The sequence below is a fragment of the Aotus nancymaae genome, unplaced genomic scaffold (genome assembly GCF_030222135.1).
Source record: "Aotus nancymaae isolate 86718 unplaced genomic scaffold, 86718_ANA_hifiasm-v0.15.2.pri h1tg000004l, whole genome shotgun sequence".
NCBI classification, from domain to species: domain Eukaryota; kingdom Metazoa; phylum Chordata; class Mammalia; order Primates; family Aotidae; genus Aotus; species Aotus nancymaae.
The window spans coordinates 42,285,960-42,308,149 of record NW_026988415.1 but is presented as its reverse complement, the minus strand read 5'-3'; the positions used below and the strand labels follow the sequence as shown (position 1 = coordinate 42,308,149).

The 22,190-nt window shown below is 36.6% G+C and overlaps 1 protein-coding gene across 1 annotated transcript in view; it reads left to right on the top strand.

Annotated features, from left to right (window-relative positions):
- The window catches only part of IL1RAPL2 (interleukin 1 receptor accessory protein like 2), a 1,111,506-nt gene that overhangs the window by 578,969 nt on the left and 510,347 nt on the right, over positions 1 to 22,190 (top strand). The window contains exon 4 of the mRNA XM_012451657.2: positions 7,581 to 7,767. Coding sequence (XP_012307080.1) covers positions 7,581 to 7,767 — 187 coding nt within the window. The remainder of the gene's footprint in view (positions 1 to 7,580; positions 7,768 to 22,190) is intronic.

Here is a 22,190-nt window from a genome sequence, read left to right as displayed (position 1 = left end):
CCATTTTAAATGTACAGTTCAGTTGTAATAAATACATATATATTCTTTTTCCCCTTCATCCCCCTTTACTAGAAAACTTCCTTATTTTTCTAATTATTTTTGAGAAGTAGAACATATCAAAGGGCTTGAGATCTTATTTGTTTATTCATTTGTTTTCCTTCCTTGAATTTGCTGCTATAGCAGTTACTAGTTCTTATGTTTTGAGGACAGTTTTATTCAATGACTGTAGATTGATTAATTGATGTTATATATAGCAAATCAATTCACATTGTAAAATGTCAGACAGTAAAGCTTGTTTTAGTTTGCTGATCATTAGATGGTTTCTGAAATTTGCAAGGAAAGTGTTTTGAAGTAAGGATAAGACAATCAAATAAATCACTTAGGAAAGTTTCAACTATATCCTGAGCCATTTTACCTAGGCTCTTGATTTTAGTTACAAGAAAGTTCCCTAATTCGTTTAGATTCTTTTCACTGGCTTAGTCCTGGTGATACAACAAAGTCACATATGATCAAATTCTATAACAGAACTTTAGATTTTATAGTATGGGCATGTTTTATAAATGGGAATTAGAAAATGAATTTGGATGTTTCATGTGTATTTTAAATTCTGAGTTTTACTTTTCTTCCCAGAGAACCCAAGATTGGTCAACATTTTCCCTTAGAAATACTTTTGGGAAAAAAGTTCTAATTATGATCTAAACAAGCTAACATTAAACCTTTGGAATATGAAGCAAGGTTTATTTATAAATTTTACAGTTCTTCTGTGCTATGCAAATTGACATTATTTCTTAGATGTTATCTTTACACATCTGCTTTTCTTTCTATCAGCTTCCTCAAGTTGGTATGGATAACCACAAGTTAGTTTGGCTGTTAAGCAGTGTTAGCATCAAGTTCTGAGAGTAGCCAAGAGCTGAACTACTGACCAGCTATGTCACCTTGACTAAGTTCTTTGTCCTCTCTGTGTCTGTTTTATTCCTATAACGGATATTTACCCTGCCCATTTTCCTGGATTATTGGCAGAATTAAGAAAGGTAATAGATATGGAAGTACTTGGAAAGATTACTAATGCATGTAATTGTAAATTGTTGCTGCAGTATCATTGTAAAAGCCTTTCGCCTACATTGAGCCTGAATATGTTCCTTGTCTTCCTCAGGATGTGAAGTAGGGAGAGGGAAAAAAATACAATCTCCATTTTTGCACACTCGTCAGTCTGCCTCCTCAACCTCACATAGCTCTAATTGTACCTAATGAAAGAAAAGTAACATTTTTAGGTCCCAGTTGTAGGAAATACTTTAAATAGAACTGGCCTGGGGCATTTTTCAAAATAAAATCTAAATAATGCAAGATTGTTAGCACGAACTGTGTCAGGGCTGGATTACACAACTAATAAAAATCAACCTGAGTTTCAGACTTTCAGGTAGCCTTGATCATACCTCCCCCAGGTTACCTGTGGTAATACCAGGATTCGCATCAGACCTTGTCTTTGAGTTCCAGGGACCTTGGTCATCCTCAGTGACTTCTTAGCAGGACTTGTTGATGGGTTAACAAAGCAATTTGTCAGCATCTATTCACATGTCAGTGACCAGAGTGAGAGTGTGCACATACTGGGCCCTGGCTTATGGTTGTTTGTGGCTAAGGGTTAGGAAGCACTGAAGCACTTCCTCCTTCAACTCATCTGCCATCCCCAGGGTACATTCCTTGCCTTAACCACCCCAAATCGATATGAATGCTGCTGACTCCATCTACATTGTTTATACTTTGGAGAGGTTGGGGAATGAACACAGGAACGACTCTTGTCTTGTGCCTGGATACCTGGCTTAGAGGTCTCAGGGCTTTATTATAGGAGGCATTTCTCTAAGAATCTCCCAGAAGTACACCTTTTTAAGTCGAGCCCTTACTAACCTTTTGACCTCCAAGTTTCTGGCCTCTGCCTAGTAGCTAGTACTCAGGTACCTGGAAGTTCCTTCCTGCCTTGGCTGCTTTCTCTTGATACACTTTTTTTTGTGCCTAAGTCAGTATATGTTTTTGATCCTCTCAGACATATATGGCTCTCTGGTATTAGAATTTTGCCCAACTGACCTCTTCCAGACTATTTCCTGTCAAGTAGTACTTGTAACCCAGTGGACTATTTTAACCCACTGCCGCCAGTGTGTTGTTTTTATATTGTTCATGACTATTATATCACATATAAATTATAAGTATTATATATTTGATATGTATATATTATGCATATATACATATTATTTTATGTATACATACATATTATACATGTGTATATGTAATTATTATATATATCTTTTAATATATTTAACAATGGTGGCAATACCTACAATTTTAATTAGAGCTATAATTTTTTGAATACTTACTTTTTGATAGATCCTGTATTAGGTATTTTACATACCATACATTATTTATTTTTTGTTTTTTTGTGCCTGGATCTTTTAATTTAGCATATTTTTGACATTCAGCCATGTTAGATATGTACCAGTAATTCATCTCTTTTTATAACTAAGCAGTACTACATTTTATAGATGTGTGATAATGTGTTTTTCCATTCACCAGTTGAGATCATTTGGGTGGTTTTCAGTTTTGGGGCATAATGTAGAAATCTGCTATAAACATTTATGTACAAGTCTTTCTCTGGGCATATATTTTCATTTCTCTTAGGTAAACACCAGTGAAACTGTTGGGTCATGTGGTAGCTATAGTTTATTAAAAACTGCCAAATAGTTTTCCAGGTGTTTGTACTGTTTTACACTCCTATCAGCAGTGTATAGAATTCCAATTGCTTCACATCCTCAACCAACACTTGGTATTGTCACTATTTTTAGCCATTCTAATGAATATATAATGACATCTCATTGTGGTTGCATTTCCTTGATGACTAATGTTGAGCCATCTTTTCATGTGCTTATTGGCCATTCATCTTATCTTCTGAGTTCTCTCTTTAGTCCATTTTTCAGTTGTGCTGTCTTATTTAATTAGAGTTTTTTTTTTTGAGATGCAGTCTTGCTCTGTCATGCAGGCTATAATGCAGTGGTGCCATCTCGGCTCACTGCAACCTCCACCTCCCAGGTTCAAGTGATTCTTGTGCCTCAGCCTCCCAAGTAGCTGGGATTACAGGCACACGCCACCACACCTGGCTAATTTTTTTTTTTTCGTATTTTTAGTAGAGACGGAGTTTCACCATACTGGCCATGCTGATCTCAAACTCCTGACATCAAGTGGTCCACCTGCCTTGGCCTCCCAAAGTGGTGGGATTTCAGGTGTGAGCCACCGTGCCTAGCCAAGACTTCTTTATATATTCTGTAAACAAGTACTTGCAGATACACATATTGCTAATATTATCCTTCAGTCTGTGGCTTTCTTCTTGATTTTAACTGAGTCTTTCAAAGAGTAAGTTTTAAATTATGATAATATGTAATTTATCAACTATTTGCTTTGTGGTTCATTATTTTAGTGTCCTCATCAAAGAAATCTTTGTCTAATCTAAGGTAGCAAACATTTTCTATCTTGTTGGCGTTTAATTTTAAACAATGTAACAATAGTTTATCAAAGATCCTGAGTTTTTTTGTAACTGTTTTTTTTTTCCCCTTTGCTGCTGCTTCTTTTTTTTTTTTTTTTTTTTTTTTTTTGAGATAGAGTCTTGCTCTGTTGCCTGGCGCCAGGCTGGAGTGCAGCAGTGGCACGATCTTGGCTCACTGCAACCTCTGCCTCATGGGTTCAAGCAATTCTCCTGCCTCAGCCTCCCAAGTAGCTGGGACTACAGGCGCAGGCCAATATGCCCAGCTAATTTTTGTATTTTTTTAGTAGAGACAGGATTTCACCACGTTGACCAGGATGGTCTCAATCTCTTGACCTTGTGATCCACCCACCTCAGCCTTCCAAAGTGATGGGATTACAGACATGAGTGTGTCCGGCCCCACCTTCTCCCTCCCCCTCCCCCTCCCCCTCTCCCTCCTCCTCTTTTTTTTTTTTTTTTTTAACAGAAATAGGGTCTTGCTCTATTGCCCAGGCTGAAGTGCAGACAGGGTCTTGCTCTATTGCCCAGGTTGGAGTACAGTGGCACAATCATAGCTCACTGCAGCCTCAAACTCCTGGGCTCCAGCGATCCTCCTGTTCACCTCACAATTTCTTTTTCTGATTAAAAATAAAAACAGAAACCAAAAAAATGCTCGCTATAGAAATTCAAATATTAAAAAAAATAGAGTGAATATTTATCATCCAAGTTCATCCACAAGTCATCCAAGGAAACTTCTGCAATGACTTGACAACCTCTACCTTTCCCATCCTTGGTACCTTCAGTGATACCTGGGAGATCCATAAGCTGGATCTTGGCATCTTTGTATCTGATGACACCAAGCATAGTGGTCAGAGTAGTGAATTCATAGGCTGCCACCTCAGAATACACCCCTGCCAGATTACTAAGCAGTGTCGACTTCCCCACAGATGGAAAACCAACAAATTCAATTCAAGCATCACATGTCTTGGCCACATCAAATCCTTCTCCTGGACCTCCACCACCACCACCCTTTAGAGTAATGAGTTCTTGATGAAGCTTAGCAAGATGAGCCTTAAGCAGCCCTAGGTGGTGTGCTGTGGGCTTGTTCTTTTGAGTTCAAGCCATCTTGGCTTCTATCTCTGCGATCTTCGCTAAGGTGCTGCTCATCTTGCAAGTCCCCTGTGGCCTCCACACTGACTGTCTCTCTTCACATACCCACGAGCAAACTGTCCATACATTATTTTACCTAATACTTACAGTGATCTGAACAGGTCATGCATAAAAATGTAAACTATTTTTACTCATAGTTGTATAATGAAAGGAACTCCTTCCTCCTGTCTCCAATGGAGCCACCATAAAAAGCTTCTTATCCTCATGTTTCAGGTGAAGAAATTGAGACTCAGAGAGGTTAAACAATTTTATCCCAGGTCACAGAACTAGTTGAGCCTAGTGAGTCTTAGTTTAAAGATGTTGCTTTGTTAAGAAACCCCTATATCAGATTGGTCCTCTACTTTAGTCCACCCTATTTTCTACCCAGGGATAAATACGTTTAGGATAGTGAGCTTCTTTCAAAGCACTGGACATTTCACCTGCTTCTATAATTGAGATCTCTGGTCAACAACTTCTGTGGAGGTATAACGTAATAACTGAAAATATTTTAGCAAGTATGTCTCTTTCACCTGGATGGATGAACACCATGGAACAGATATGATTAAAGTCAGTAACATCAAGAACTGTTCAGAACACTTTGGATATCAAGCAGAGGTGATTATCTTTCTTCTGTGTTAGATACTTTTTAATAACTGTAACCATTTAGCTTCCCTCTATCCCCTGCCCCTGCCCGTCCTTCTTGTTTCTCAGATGTAGCCAATATTTTTATTGTTTGCCAACATGCTGCTGCACAAAACTTGGCTAATCTTTTTCCTAGTGGCTATCCACAAATACCTGCAAGTTATCTGGGTCATACTTATACAAGGAAAGCAATATTTGACAAGCCGTATACCTGCATCTGAAGAAAGGGGGATATATACCACATGGGACTGATACAAAAGTGGAGAAAAAAATAACATGTCTCTTGAACAGATACCTTTTGATGCCCACTCATTTAATCAACTAACATTTATTAAGCATCTACTATCTATTCATTTAGATCCTGGGGATGGTGTAATAAACAAGAGCAACAAATTCCTGGCCCTTATTAGTGCATACTTTAACAAATAAATATTAGAAGATCAGAGAAGAGCAAGTGTAAATGCCTATTGTTTGAATAGGCTTAGTGTATTCAATGAACAAAGAAAATGTCAGTGTGGCTGCACCCTAATGAGTAAAGGGGAGCGTGTTATGATGAGCTAGGTCACATATGGCCTTGTATGAAGCAAGGAGACTTGGAAATATTTAGCACTGAAGTGTTAAAAAATGGTGAAAAAGAGCTAAGTTGATTGAGTTAAATTGATTTACACTTCTTCCCTGAGATGTATTATTATTACTATCATTGTGGCTTTAGCTTCATGGCATTTAAAGAGACTGTCCAATGTCTGACAAAAATATAAATGTTTCTTTTATTCGATCCCCAGTGGGCATATTTTATGCCTTTTGTGTTCCAGGAACCCATATAGAAGAAGAAAGAAAAGCAAATCCTATAGTCTACATAGTATGAATGGGTTACATCTAAACATCAGTATTGTAGTGTTTTGATAGTTTCCTTCTCAAATGACACAGGCCTGGGCATAGTCAGGGATGCTTGCCAGAAATTAACTTTACCAGAAGCCTAAGGAGGAGTCATTTTTATTAACTCAGTTTGTAATCCCAAGAGGCACAGCCATCTGCATTCCTGTGTTTTGCATGATGTCTGGGATGTAAAATTTCAGTGAGTGAGTACTAAGCAGTGTGAATAGTGATGATCATTTGGTACTGTTTTAAAATTATTGGCTGGCATGCTAATCCCATCTGTTAGAATTGTTATTACTTGCTATAAAGCACTTGGTTTGAATTGCTGCCCTTGGCACTTTTATTTTTGACAGCACGTATCCTTTGATGTTTAAAACAGATATGGTCCTAAAAGTCTTCCATAAAGTAAAATTAAATACTCCCAACAAGATTTATAGCTGATCTTCTTTATAGTATTATCAGGATGGTTCTGATTTCTTCCTAACATCTTTCCTTTTTGTTTTGTGTTTGACATCTTCTGGAATCCAGGTAAGTTAGGATAAGGAAAGGTCCTGGATTTTAGATAGAAAAATAAAGGAAGAATTTTTATTTATTTATATTTATTATAGTTAATTAGATTTATTAAATATATTTATTGAACTCACATTATTGAGAAAGTGCTAACCAAGGTACAAGAAGACAGAATTTTTGTTCAATAAATACCCTTATGTAATGTGTTAGCCATTTAATGTTCAATTTTTAAAGTGGACTTATGATAACATTCAGTGTTGAAATTTCTTTGTAATGCTAGTGCTTGTTGATACAATTAATCCCAACTGACCAAAATCTAGTAGGATTTCTTCTTCATAAAAGCCCCAAATTCAACACCTGGCACATCTCAGTGAGCACCTTAAAAAGCTGAGTAGTTAACAGGTCAATTAACCTGTAAGCTAAGAGATAGCCTCTGTATGTTTATCTGGGTTTTAGTATGTATTCTGTATCAGGAAATGTTGGTTTAGAAACCAATAGTAAAATTCAACAACCTCTGGAGTAATTGTTAAAGGACTGGCAACAGGGTCAGAGCAAAAATGGCTACAGTTCCAGTTATAGAGAGACTTTCTCATAGGTTTTTATTATCAGATTTTCAACATAGCAATATTTATTGCTGGGAAAGAAGTCAGACTATCTTACAGTTTGGAAGATGAGTATAGCTTCTCTATGTAGCTCTGTAGCTACTTCATGGCCACAAATATCCGTATTAGCAGTTAGTTTCGTATCTTCTTGTCAGTTGCAGCAGAAAACTGCTCTGTGTTTCTTTGATGTTGTTCCTGATTTCTAGGCAAGGTCCTAAATGGAAAAGTCAATATTCTTGAGTACAAACAAAGTTGTAAACACCCAATAAAGCCATTTTGTTGTTTCTCTGTTCCTACAGAAACTCAACATATTGCATGAAGGTGTCAATGTCCTTGACTGTTGCAGAGAATGAATCAGGCCTATGCTACAACAGCAGGATCCGCTATTTAGAAAAATCCGAAGTCACTAAAAGAAAGGAGATCTCCTGTCCAGACATGGATGACTTTAAAAAGTCGGACCAGGAGCCTGATGTTGTGTGGTATAAGGTAACTTAGCATGGTGTCAAATGTATATTTTACCTCAGTCAGTAGCAGTCTTGGGGACGGGGAAAAGGAGATATTTTATTACTAGTTTTTGGTATTAGATATTTCACTGAGAAGAATCATCAGATCCACAATGAAATAATTCAGAGCTGTGAATCCTATGTACCACTGGTTTTTTAATGCATGTGTTAGAAGCAATACCCCTCTTCTCCAACTGCTAAAAGTAGAATCTCCCTGCAGCCTAACAACATATAAGAACAAATGGGAAGAATGGTAAATATTTTAATAACACTTGAAAGAAATTATTTGAGGGGGCATAGAAATGTTATTTTTACTAGTGGGAACAAAGGCTTACCATTACAAGTAATAGTACTTATAAAGAAAACCACCATGGCATGTGTATACCTATGTAACAATCCTGTACCATCCGCACCTGTACCCCAGAATTTAAAATATAATTTTAAAAAAGTGAAAAAAAAAGCTAACCACTATCATAATGGTCTACTCTGTGAAAGCCACAACGGTGAATGCAGAGGAGAGAAACAGGTCAAGTATAGGATGTGAAACACTGCTAAGGTTGTGTTTAACTGGAAATAAACCACACTTAAAGGTTGAAAAGAAGAGAATTGAAGCAAGGCACAGTGGCTCATGCCTGTAATCCCAGCACTTTGGGAGGCAGAGGTGGGCAGATCACCTGATGTCAGGAGTTCGAGACCAGCCTGGTCAACATGATGAAACCCTATCTCTACTAAAATACAAAAATTAGCTGGGCATGGTGGTGCACAGCTGTAATCCCAGCTACTTGTGAGGCTGAGACAGGAGAATCACTTGAACCCAGAAGGCAGAGGTTGCTTTGAGTCGAGATCGCGTCTCTGCATTCCAGCCTGGGCGACAGAGTGAGACTCCATCTCAAAAAAAAAAAAAAAAAAAAAAGATAATTGAATGAAAGGATTATTTACAGAGGTTTGGGAAGTGTTGAAGAAACCAGTAAGGGAAGAAGCTGTTGATTATCACCCCTAGACCTGAAGTGGCAAGGGGAAGGAGCAGTGTCACTGAAACCTGGCAGGAATGGAGGAAGCTGCCAAGAGATATAGCATTAAAGGAACATATGAGGGTGGCAGATAGGAAGGGAGTGGGTAGGATAAATACCCTAATCCTTTATAACTCCTGCTCTCTGTTTTTTTACTAGTTGCCTCCCTCTACTTCCACCCTCATTCAAACTGAAACAGAAGCCAGGGGGCAGAGCCAGGAGATAGAATCAATAGTGTTCGGCTTCCCTGAGCATAGAGCAGACAAGGGCAGAGAATTGGATCTAGGAGAAGAAGCAGAGAATAACCACACAAGCTTCCAGCTATGATATTCTGGCAGCTAACCTGAAAACTCACGGTCTTATAACAGAGCTAAGCCAACTCTGTTCTGTCAGCTCTGAACCACAGCAATTGACACACTGTACAGTTTTATAATGTGATGGTAAGTGACCAAAGAGGTTTTCTGCACAGGTGCTGTGTGTTCTGTTGGAACCAAACACACATAAAAGGTGGAGCAGGTTGTTTCTATAGGATCTGAAAGACCCTCAGTTCCTAGGGAAACCTAATCCCTAACTTCCACTGCTGTCATATGCTTTTACATTTGGAAGCCTCTCCATTTTCATGCCTAGGGAAACTTACCAATATACACCAAGAATATGCTCTGTACTAGAACATCCAGGTCTCAATATGAATTATCTTAATCAAGACAATATTGTGACAGATAAAAAGCAACATAATGTTTATTATGCATAAACATAGACTACAGATCATTTGGTGGGTTTACGCCATCATCAACCTCGTTTGTATTTATTAAGCACTTATTGTGAGCCATTCACCATAGCTAAGCTTGATTTCCACATTATCTTGTTTAAATCTCAGTGAAAGTCTGTGTGGTAGGGGATATTATCCTAATTTAATGGAGAACAGAACCACTGAGGCTGAGAGAGATGTGACTTGTTCAAAGTTACACAGTGAACAAAGCCTGATTTTCTATTCAAGGCAGTATGACTCCAGAGTTCATTTTCTTAATCACTACCCTCTCCTGCAATGGACCTGGCACTAAACCCATCCTTGATTATATCATGGAACTTTTGTAAGATGCCATGCTGGTGCAGAGGAGCCTGGTAAAAGAAAGAATAAATAAGAAAGTTTTATTTTAATTTTTTGGTTGAGGATGGGAAGGTGACCTGCCCAAAGAATTAGCAGCTGGGAGTGAAATCCAGATATTCAACTTTCCTTTAAAAGACTCATTCTACTATCTCATCTTACTTTCTGCTATCTTCTTTCCTTTCCTTTTCTCATATCTCTAGACATCACTATCATCCTTACATACTCAAGCAATTTGCTGCTTGGCAAATGCCACCCCTCACTCTTCCTTAGAAATGGACCAACAATGGTGAAGCAAAAGGTCTTTCCAGCTCTACCTGGACAATGTTGAAGATTTCTATAATATTTTACAATTGATAAATGATCATCATAGTGTTAGCTAACATTTCTTAAGTACTTATTATATGACAACCTGTGTTTTCAGTGCATGAGATAGATTAACTCAATTCTTAGAACTACCATCTAAGATAATATTATCCCTATTTTATGGAAGAAGTGACTAGAGACTCAGACAAACTAAGTGGATTAGCAAAAGTCAATAGTAGTTTGTGACTTGCGGTTTGGCTACTTGTGCCACTCTTAGCCCCTTCAGTATACTAATGGATTAGGATAAAAAACTAGAATCAAAAATTAAAGACTACCTGAAGCTCAGGAATGTATTGCTAACTCTTGCTTCTCATACAAGGTTTCAAGTAAATACCTGAAGAAAATGTACCAACATATTAGGAAAATATTTCTTTTTCAGTCAGTATTTGGATAGTCTGCCTTGCCTACTTTATAACCTGTGTATTTTCTACCAGGCTGAGTAACTTTTGCTCTGGTTATAGCAATATAAAGAAGAAGATACATTTTTCCAGAGTTTATTCTGGTGCTTATTCAAAGTTAGAAATGTCCAATGTGTTAAAACAAAAACTACAGCCAAATTAAATTTAAAAGATAAATTGAGCAAAGAACGATTCATGAATCGGGCAGCCTCCTGAGCCAGAGTCGGCTCAGAGACTCCAGTGCAGCCATGTGGTAGAAGATTTATGGACAGAAAAAGGAAAGTGATGTACAGAAAATGGAAGTGAGGAACACAAACAGCTGGATTGGTTATAACTCTGTGCCTTATTTGAACCTGGTTCAAACAGTTGGCCACGTTTGATTGGTCAAAACTCAGTAATTGGCACAAGAGTAGCCTATGGTCTATTTATACCTCCACTTGTTATAGTTGACAGTGTACAGAGAAAAACCTTTAGGCCAAACTTAAAATATGTTAGGAAGCAGCTTTAGGCTAGACATGATTTAACAATTTCTTCCTTTTAGTCATCCTCTCATTTTGAGAGATTGACCAAAACTTTAGTCATTGATGTCACTATTACCATCATAAATGTACTTATTTGGTCTTGAAACCCACTGGAATATAGCAGGACAGTGAGTTGTGTAAGGTGTGAACAAAGACTTCAAGTTATTATTATTATTTTTATAAGGGTTAGAGTAGAGGATACCTTCTTATTCAGGAACGTCCTGTTTACAGGAGGAAAAAACAAAATCTGTTCTAGGATCTATGTGTTTCCTTAAAGTGTTAGTTTGATTATGTCACATTTAGCACAAGTGAGACCCTTTTTGTTTGGTCTGGTCTGTTCGGGCCTAGTTCATGAGCTCAGTCCAAGACAATGGCCTTTCATAATTTTGTTTAAAAATTTCCCCCTTTTGGTCAGGTTCTCACTTAGGTGAGAGTGTGCCACTCTCAGTTACCATCATTTTGGGTTTCCAGGTCTCAGCAATTCATTCACAGGTTATGATGCCTTCATGGTCACACATTTCCTTCAGCTATTGGCATTCCAATTGAAGAGAGACCATTTGCTATTCCTAGATGGCTGCATGCAAACATTTAAAACTTTTGAGAGACACATATGATTATCAGGAGGATAATACCAAGAGTTTGGAGTATGCTCAATACCTAAGGTTCCCATGAACCAAACCAATTAAATAGATCAAAAAGAATGAACTAGATAAAGAGTCTACTCACTTTAACTAATCAGTCTCTTCATTAATCTCCTACACTGACTCTCTATAATACCTGATGTGATGTATTTCTCCACAGACCACAAGTGTCAGCATTTGCACAGATACTTCTCTGTTTAGCCAGTAAGTAATCAAGAGCAATTCTATTTTTTAGCATAATTTTCAAAAGAGAATTTAAAGTCTGTTGTGTAACCATAGCCTTTACAGTAGAATCTGCTATAGAGCCTATCATAAGGGATACATTTTAATCATTGCCTCTTTTACTCCACACCATGGAAAAAAAGGACTTAACAAATAATTCCCTTCTGTAAGACTGAAGGCCTCCTGGCAATGTTCTCTTTAACCCATGTTGTAGGTTAAGAGGAGTGAACCAACATTCTCTTTCTGACTGATTATGAGGCAACGTATATACCATTAAAATTATTCACCTACATTGGGCCTTCATTTTTCATCTATCAAGGCATAAGGATATCCATGTATAAGACTGGCTGCAAAATCCTTCTTAAAGTATACCCTATGAATATACACAACAGACCTCCATTTGACCTCTATTGTTCATAGAGACATAAATGAGGAAAAAATTAAAACTAAGAGTCTCATGATAGTAGAAAAGTCTTGATCCATGATCTTGGGAAAAAGCTGCTTACATCAAGGATATCATCTTTCTGAGGAGAAACTTCCCTGGTTAGCTTTATCTTAAGGGTTCCAATGGGTATACAGTTCCATTAGTGTGGAGCAACCCTTTCTCAGTTGTGAGATTATAAACCCAAGGTTCAAGGTCCCAAAGCTTTGCTGCATTGTGGATGGCAAGGGAAGTCCTTCTCTGATATTTTCAGAATATCCATTATTTGGGTTCCAGATTGTGATGGGGTTGATTGTTCTCAGTCAGTGAACCATAAAAATCTTTTATTCCTGGTGAAAATACATTGTGACATAATAGTCTACTGTTACAACATCACCCGTCTTGTAAGGAAAAGCTTTTATACCACCAAAAAATATGCATTGACAATGACAATTGAATGAAATCCCTCTATAAATGTTTAAATGGCCCATCAGGTAGCTGAATGTACCTGAAGATTTGAGTGTCTTCCCAGGAATGTGGGTTTGACAAATTAAACATTGGCTGTAAACTATTTTAGCAATTTACAAGTTACCACACCAATATATACTTAACTTGGATTATTTTATCTTTTTCATGAGTCATGGAATGCAGAACTTTTAATAACAAAAGCTTTACGGACTCAGGAAGGACAATGTAGCCGTCCTGGTTCTCCATGTGTCCACGCTTAACATTGCTCTTATGTCCTCTTGAATACCAGTTGTTTCTCCAATTTATGTGCATAGCACTGATAACTGATGTGTTATCATAGGCCATTTGACTTAGACCATGAAGTTCATTCAAACTGTATATCGAAACGATTTCAGCGTTGGCTGATTTAGCATGATAATCTGGCAAAGTATCTTCTAGGTATTCAATTAATTTTTGTTCTACTTGGGTTAGTAGTTACATAAACCAGTCTTTTCATTTAAGTTACAGGAACTCTTACCTAGTCCAAATAATATAATTCTAAAGTTATGAGAAACCTGTATTCAAGGGTGCTTTTCAGGGTCCTTTCCTACCTTCTAAACGACACCATATTTCTAACATTTTACATGCTTGTGAATTTTTCAGAAACTGCATCAGAATTAAGCAATTAACTAGAAATGACTTCAAATAGTCATAAAGACATAGTTGACAAAGAAATTTGGTTATTTCTTTGGTCTACAATAACAACATAATCATAATTGATATCATATACTCAGAAATTAGAATTTTAGAAATCCCATAAAATTTTGGAGCATATATTAACGACATTCATTAAAATATAACCTAAAGAAGATTAAACATTATTTCTGGCCGGGCATGGTGGCTCAGGCCTGTCATCTCAACACTTTGGGAGGCTGAGGCAGGCGGACCTTTTGAGGTCAGGAGTTTGAGACTAGAGGCTGAGGCATGAGAATTGCTTGAACATGGGGGTGGCAGAGGAGAGAAGGTCACAGTGAGTTAGCTGAGATTGTACCACTGCACTGCACTCCTACCTGGGGTGACAGAGTGAGACTCTGTCTCAAAAAAACAAACCCAAAACATTATTTCTTATTTTGATGGTGCTTCCCTTAACATGTCATGTAACTTAACATGACAAATAATCCTGTTTACCTCTCTTTTGGATGCTTCAGGGGCCCTCTGTAGCATTCCAAAGTTAGCAGTCAAAAAAGACTTAATTTTGAAACTGAAATTAGACTTTGGAAAGCCTATCAAATATGTTAAATGTTTAAAACACTTGATATTATAAAATAGATTTCCAGGTCACCATAAGTCATTCATTTAGCCAAAATGACTGAAAAATTTTAAAGATGCAAAAACCTTTACTCATTGATAGAATGAAGACTTAGCTTTCCAAACAATCTGTCTCTTGTCTTTCCTTTTTTTCCTGTAGTTTATTCAAAAGGTAAACAAAAATATTTCATTATCTTTTAATATTACATGAAAATCTCATTCAAGAAAGAAAGCCAAATTCATCATTGCATTAGTATACTATTAACGTCCACCCCAATTTTTAATAAAAATTGTAGACAAATCTATCTAATCTTAATCAGATTTACCATAAGGTGAAATTCATGTAAACCTTTTATAACCCTTTACAAATTTTTGTTAAGTAGCAGATCAGTTTTACCATAAGGTGAGATTAACGTAAACCTTTTATAACACTTTACAAATTTTTATTAAATAGTAGATCAGTGCTCAAAGTTTCTTTGATAGATATACATTTTTTTTACAAAAGAGTTTTTAGATAGTCAATTAAATTCCAGAAAGATGCATTTTATTGTGTGCTTTTATTTCAGTGTTCAATTTATGAAAAAACTGAGTAATACCCCTTTAAATTTAGCCAATATGTTCACATGTAGAATTTCTTTTACAAGTTTAATTTTTCATAACCTTCTACAATTTGCTCAAACTTTCAGCTTTATCTTATCTAACTTAAATCAATCATTTAACCCTTTAATCTAGGCAAAAGAAAAAAAAATTCACATTCCCATACCTTCTTATAATCTTTTACCAAAAGCACATTTTACTTTCCTCACAATAGTCCATGTAAAACTGTTTCTTCAGTAGTATCAATCTCAACTGTTAGAAATGTTTATTTTTGCTGAAAAATCTGGTAAGTGAGTTTAATTATGTACTAGGTGTGGGGCTTAGGACACCAGACAGAAGTGCAGGTAAAGTCCAACTCTTTCTAGCATACATAGTGGACATGGCTAACTACATATGTCCCCAGGCCTTATCTAGAATCTAATGGCTCTAAAGCAGGTAAGTCTAACAATTTTCAAAAGTCAAAGGAGCAATTTATGACCTTAAAACATTTAGCAAAACTAATATCTGACCTGACTAATTTAGACCAACTGTCTTTATTTTACCAATAATCTTATAAAACTGTTATTTCCCAAATATTACTAAAGTCACGTGAACTAAAAGACGTTAGTTTTTTTCTGACAAAATATTTGATTTAAGCACTTATTCTTTTTAAACCAATTAATAAGAGCTTTTTTATATAAACATCACACACACAACACATATAAATATAGAGATAGAAGAAAATCCACTACATGTAACAATTTTGTCAGTTTCAAAATAGTTTTTTTTTCTCCCATTCAGCCTATCAGTCTTCCAATTACTGGTTTCATTGCCTGAAGCAATGGTTGCCTAGGCAACAAATTTGTATTTCTAAAGGGACAAATCTTAGGTGGAACCACAAAAAATAAAAATGTATATCTCATAAGCAGAGAGCTAAGATTTTAGGCCTAAATATTATATTATCATTTGCTCAAACCAGCAGAAAAAAAAACAGTGCTCTCATGGAAGTTTCATCAAGACAAGATGGCCAGAAAAGCGCTTCAACAAAGGTATGACTTATTGTATAAATTTAAAGGAATGGTCTTGGCACTGTGGCTCACGGCTGTAATCCTAGCACTTTGAGAGGACAAGGCAGGCAGCTCACTTGAGGTCAGGAGTTCGAGACCAGCCTGGCCAACATGGCGAAATCCTGTTTCTACTAAAAATACAAAGATTAGCTGAGTGTAGTGGTATATGCCTGTAATCTCAGCTACTCAGGAGGCTGAGGCAGGAGAATCACTTGAACCCGGGAGATGGAGGTTGCAGTGAGTCAAGATGTCACTGCACTCCAGCATGGGTGACAGAGTGAGACTCTGTCTCCAAAAAAAAAAAAAAAAAACGGAATGGTGATATGGTTTGGCTCTGTATTCCCACCAAATCCTATTGCAAATTGTAATCTTCACATGTCAAGGGAGGGACCTGGTGGAAGGTGACTGAATCATGGGGATGGTTTCCCTCATGCTGTTCTCTTGATAGTGAGTTAGTTCTCACAAGAGCTGATGGTTTTAAAGTGTGGCACTTCCTGCTCTCTCTGTCTTTCCTGTTGCCTCAAGAAGAGGTGACTTGCTTCCCCTTCTTCTGCTATAATTATAAGGTTCCTGGGGCTTCCCCAGCCATTCAGAACTGTGAGTCAATTATATCTCTTTTCTTTATAAATTACCCAGTCTCAGGTATTTATAGCAGTGTGAAAACAGACTAATACAAATACAAATGGTAAGTTTCTTTGATAGATATACATTTTTTTTACAAAAGTGTTTTTAGATAGTCAATTAAATTTCAGAAAGATGTATTTTAGTTCAATAGGGTTTTCTTTTTACCATACCTACAGATTCTTAGCTAAAATAACTGAGTTCAGGGTAATGGGTAGAGCCCACTAAAGAATAGGGTCAACAAAGCATTGGATACCTGGACTCATCATGGATAGATCTGAAAAAAGAAGCAAGCCTATTTTACCTGAGGGCCTATCTTTTATAAACACCTTATCTAGGATAGCTTTCTTTCCACCTTTGGGGTGGGAAAATAACTAAGCCGAAAGGTTAGCAGACTTAATTTTTAAATATCAATTAGTTGTTTAAGCTTTTTATTTGTCTTTTATAAAGTCTTTAAATCAAAATATTGAAATCTTTTTAGAAACTTCTGCATGTCAATAGGCATCCCTAGATGAGACTAATTTGGGAGTACTCAATCAAATGCACTTCAGTGCAGTGCCATTAATTTGGAACATTCACTGTAATTTATCTTTAGTGAGATTTTGCCATTTCAATAAGACGTTGCTTCTTCCGGGGCCTAATAGTTGTGCACGTATAAGCCAGACTCAGTTCTTCAGAAATTAAGGATCCCATTTTTACCTCAAATATTTTCTTTGCTCTCAGCTTCCCTTGATCAACTTAGCCAGTGATTTTTTTTCCTTCCTAAGCATACAAGAAAAATGAAACAAAGGGGTAGAACACAAAAATCTCTGTGAATTTCCAAAAGCCAAATTTTGCACCCCCCTGCAATATTGCCATGTGCTACGAGATTTTTCTGACCCAGTCAGATGTAAGAGGCCTCTGACTGGATGCAAGCCAATTAATTATCACATTCAGTCTGAACCTGGACCCAGTCCAGTTTCTCTCATGACTTCCAAACCCAGTTTGGATCAGAAATTTGCTCAAAGAAACTCAGAGAGCTCAAAACAGAAAACCATAAGGCTTTGGAATCCAAGAGAGAACTTTTTTTTTTTTTTCAAAGTATTACTATCTTTATTGTGGTATAGAGTTTTATACATTAGCTCATTTTATAGTAAAAACATTTATGTACAACTGTAGAGAAACCACTGCACAGATAGCTCCAACTTAAATTAGAAAATGTTCTCTGTAGAAAATAGTAAAAATTGTAACATTTACCAAGCTAGCCCAACAAGTTCAGTTAAACCAAATAGTAATAAAATACATTATACATTTATAAATACAGGCTGAATTCTGGGATCCAGGAGAAACTTTAGTTCCATTTATTAAAATAGCCATGTTTTAAGTTATGTGAAGTGAAATTTCTATTAATCTTCCCTCTTACTCTAAATCTATATCTGATTATTTTTCTTTATGCTAAATCCATAATCCACAACATGGTTTTAGCTGTTCTTTTCTAAAGGAGAGGTACCATATCCTTTTAATCAGCTTGATAATGTACCCATGCCTATCCAAATAATGAAACCACGATCCCCGGTTGCTCTGAGAGAGTAACGGACACAGTGAGTCTGGTGGGTACCTCACTTGGTCATTCAGCACTCCTGGGGGTCATTAGAATCTCTACTTTGGATCCCATTTCTGATGCCATCTGTTAAAAGAAAACCTTCAGCTGAATTAAATTTAAAAGAGTTTAATTGAGCAAAGAATGATTCCCAAATTAGGCAGCCTCTCGAGCCAGATTAGGTTTAGAGACTCCAGTGTAGCCATGTGGTAGAAGAAGATTTATGAACATAAAAAGGGAAGTGATGTACAGAAAATGAAAGTGAGGTACAGAAACAGCTGGATTGGTTACAGCTCAGCATTTGTCTTATATGAACACGTTTCAAAGTTGGCCACTTTTGATTGGTCAAAACCCAGTGATTGGCACAAGAGTAGGCTATGGCCTGTTTATACTTCCACTTGTTATACTTGACAACGTACAGAAAAACCTTTAGGCCATACTTAAAATATGTAAGGAGGCAGCTAGAGGCTAAACTTGATTTAACAAATGTCTTAACTCTCGTGCTTAAACAGTGAAAACTATTTGCTTTGCATGATCCCTTTTTCAGGTGTCTTTTCAAATATGCATAATCTTTAAATTCCATTCTTTTTCATCAGTCTCTTTTTTTTTTACTTAATTAACTAATTATATTGTATCACTCTCATAGTCTGCTTTGAGTTTCCTGGGCTGTTTGAAATATGCTCTGGTAGGCCTTTAAGGACTATCATTCTGTGCCTTCATTTAATCACAGCTGGATAGGAAAGTAGAGGTGAATCAGGTGGTACTGGAAGCATGTTCATAAAGATGCCTGAGTAAGCCAATCCTGCTTGTCTGAGGAATACAAAGGATATGTGTAAGAGGATTGTATATTCTCTATCTGAACTGCATCAGTTATCAAAATAAGATGAGGAGAGGGACTACACTTTTAGAAGTTTCTTTTGACACTATACAAATAGGGTTTAGACATTAGAGCAGAATATTCAATAATGTTAGTGTTTTTAAAACATTTTACAAATGAGAGATAAAGATTCTTTTAAAATTGAACCAATAAGAACACTAGACCTACTTCATTATTCACTGAGCACACTGTTGTTACACAAATATGGAGTTCTTTTATCCCATTTCTAAACTGAAGAATCTCCTAATTTTGATAGGACATTGGCAACAAAAATACAAATACACACGTTGGAATAAAACACTCATCTATGTGATTAGTTAGCTCTGTTGGTAAAAGTCTGGTGTTAATAGGGTCAAGGCTATCACTTTGAATTATCCTTTTTTCTTGTCACAACTGTCTCAATTTTAGATGTTTGCCATTGGTTATAAATGAAATTGGTTGGGAATGATGGATAGTTAAGTACAAACTTATTTGTACAATTGATTGTTCACTCAGCGCATATTTATTTGGTGCCTACCTGTGCAAGGCGCTATGCTAGGAACAGGAAATAGTGAACTGACCAAAATAAACACATTTCTCTTTTCTCATGAAGGGAGTTAGATGAGTAAGCAGCTCCTTTTCAACACTCCAGGAAGAAACTATGTCAATTGAAACTTCTTAAAGAACAGCTCCTACTTGTAATCAACAGTGTCTTTGTCTTGAGTAAAGGGCAACAGACATACCTGTTTTTAATCACAGACATTAATGTCTGCAAAGGAAAATTTGAAAACTAAGATCAGTTATTATTGTTATGGTACATAATAGGAGCAATCTTTTGTTACCTAAACACCAAGGGTTTACTTTCAGTCCTACTGCTTGCTGCATGGAAAGCCAATCACTGAGACTATGAGTATTCCCAGGGAAGAAGGTTTTCATTGGGTGTTGCAGCTGAGGAAATGGGAAATCAATCTCAAATCCATCTCCCTGATGGACTAAAATCAGGGGTTTATATATCAGGGAACAAATGTAACTAAATGCAAGTAAACAGGAATTAGGGAGGGGTAAGGAATAGGAGTTGGTTAACAGGAAGCAAATAGTTGCTTAGACAATTATAATAGGTAAGGGGTTGAATTTCTCATTGTCCTGATATAGTGATCTGTTAAGTTTAGGTTCCTTAATGCTATTTGGGAGGCCCAATGGTGGGTTTCCTGAGAAACGAACTTGGATAAGAAAAATGTGACTTTCTTAAGTTTTAAGACTGAGAGGGGCAATTTCTACTTTTATTCAAAAGAAACCATGAATATCAGTTACATGGGACAACTGGGTCGATTTTACTTTTACGAATCTTTTTATGTAATAGAACACATAGAAAGTGATAATATGGCACACCAAAGTGAATGAATGACTGGCCCTGAGAGTTTTAGCTGCTCTCAGCCCCTCCTGACTGATTTGGGGCTAAGCAACACAAAATCAATGTCCCCATTTACGAGTAACCCTCACTTAGCACCCCAGAGTGCTGTGGCCCACTGGTTTGGAAGCTCTGATTTACCTTTTCATAAAATGTGACATATATATTTTTTGCCTAAAGATGGCTGAGTAATTTAGTCTTGGTTATCCTAGGAATGCAAGGGATGTGTGGGAAAGAGTTGTGTCTCCTCTATCTGAACTCTGTTAGCAAAAGGAGGTGAGCCTACTTGTTGGTGGCTCTTATCTTCTTTTTACAGATGAGGAAACCGAAATAACTCACAGAGGGTCACTTACCCAACATTCAGCCAATTAGATTCAAACACTGAAATTCTGACATCTAATGTTCTTATAATCCCGCTATGATTGCTCCACTTAATGTATATATTATGAACGTAATCACTCACATCACTGATATAAACAGAATTCTCTATCAAAATTGTTACTCCAGAAACAAATCTGAAATGCTTTCTAAGGACTCTTTAATGACTCTGAGTGTTGAAAGGGACTCAAATGACCCAGAAAGAGATTTGTTTTCAAGATCAAAGTGGAACTAAGAGGAATTATATTTTCATAGAGATCTTAAAGCCCATCTAATATAACTAATTTATTTTCTATATGAGGAAACTGAAGCCCAAAGAGATTAAGTGACTTGCTTAAGTCTAATGAAACTCATGTCTCTCTTTTTTTCACATTCATTAAATTTTACAAAAAGAGACCACTGAATAGAAGTTAATGTATATATCTATGTATGCATATATATGTGTGCATATTTAAAAGCTGATTGTTTTGACAAACTGAACAGTGTAGAGGTGTATTAATATAAAGTTAGTTTTATCCTCTCTTCCATTCCATTTTAACCATCTAAAATAACTAACATTAACTGTTATATACTACCTCACTTTCCTCTATGTTAACATTTTTTTCTCTCTCACTCCTATTTCTCTGTTTGTATATATATATGTATATGTGTGTATACATATATAAAATACATTATTTACTTAGTTTCATACATACATATATGTGCAAGTATTTCCACTTCTCTATTTTTTTTTTTTTTTTTTTTTTGAGACGGAGTTTCGCTCTTGTTTCCCAGGCTGGAGTGCAATGGTGCGATCTCGGCTCACCGCAACCTCTGCCTCCTGGGTTCAGGCAATTCTCCTGCCTCAGCCTCCTGAGTAGCTGGGACTACAGGCACGCACCACCATGCCCAGCTAACTTTTTTGTATTTTTAGTAGAGATGGGGTTTCACCATGTTGACCAGGATGGTCTCGATCTCTTGACCTCGTCATCCACCCGCCTCGGCCTCCCAAAGTGCTGGGATTACACGCGTCAGCCACCGCACCCGCCCCCCTTCTCTATTTTTTTAATAAAAAACAGAACATACTATACATATCATGCTTCAGCTTTCCCCATCACACACAAATGTATCAGACACATCCTTCCATGTCTCCTACAAGTCTAATTCATTTTACTGCATAATAATTTATAGGACAGAACTGCTTTATTTTATTAAATTAGTCTTCTAATAGATTTTTATTTTTGTTTTTAATAACTACAGTGTTGCAATAAACATCCTTGTAAACATACATGCATCCTTACATCCATGATATACAAGATGGGAAATCCTCTCTGTCACTATTACATAGTTTTGGAGGTTCTAGCTGATGCAATAAGAAAATGAAATGAAATATGCTATATAGATATTGGAAAAGAAGAGACAAAATAATCTTAATTTTCAGATTATATGATTCCATACCCAGAAAACCCAAGAGACTCAGCTACAACAACAAAAAATAGAACT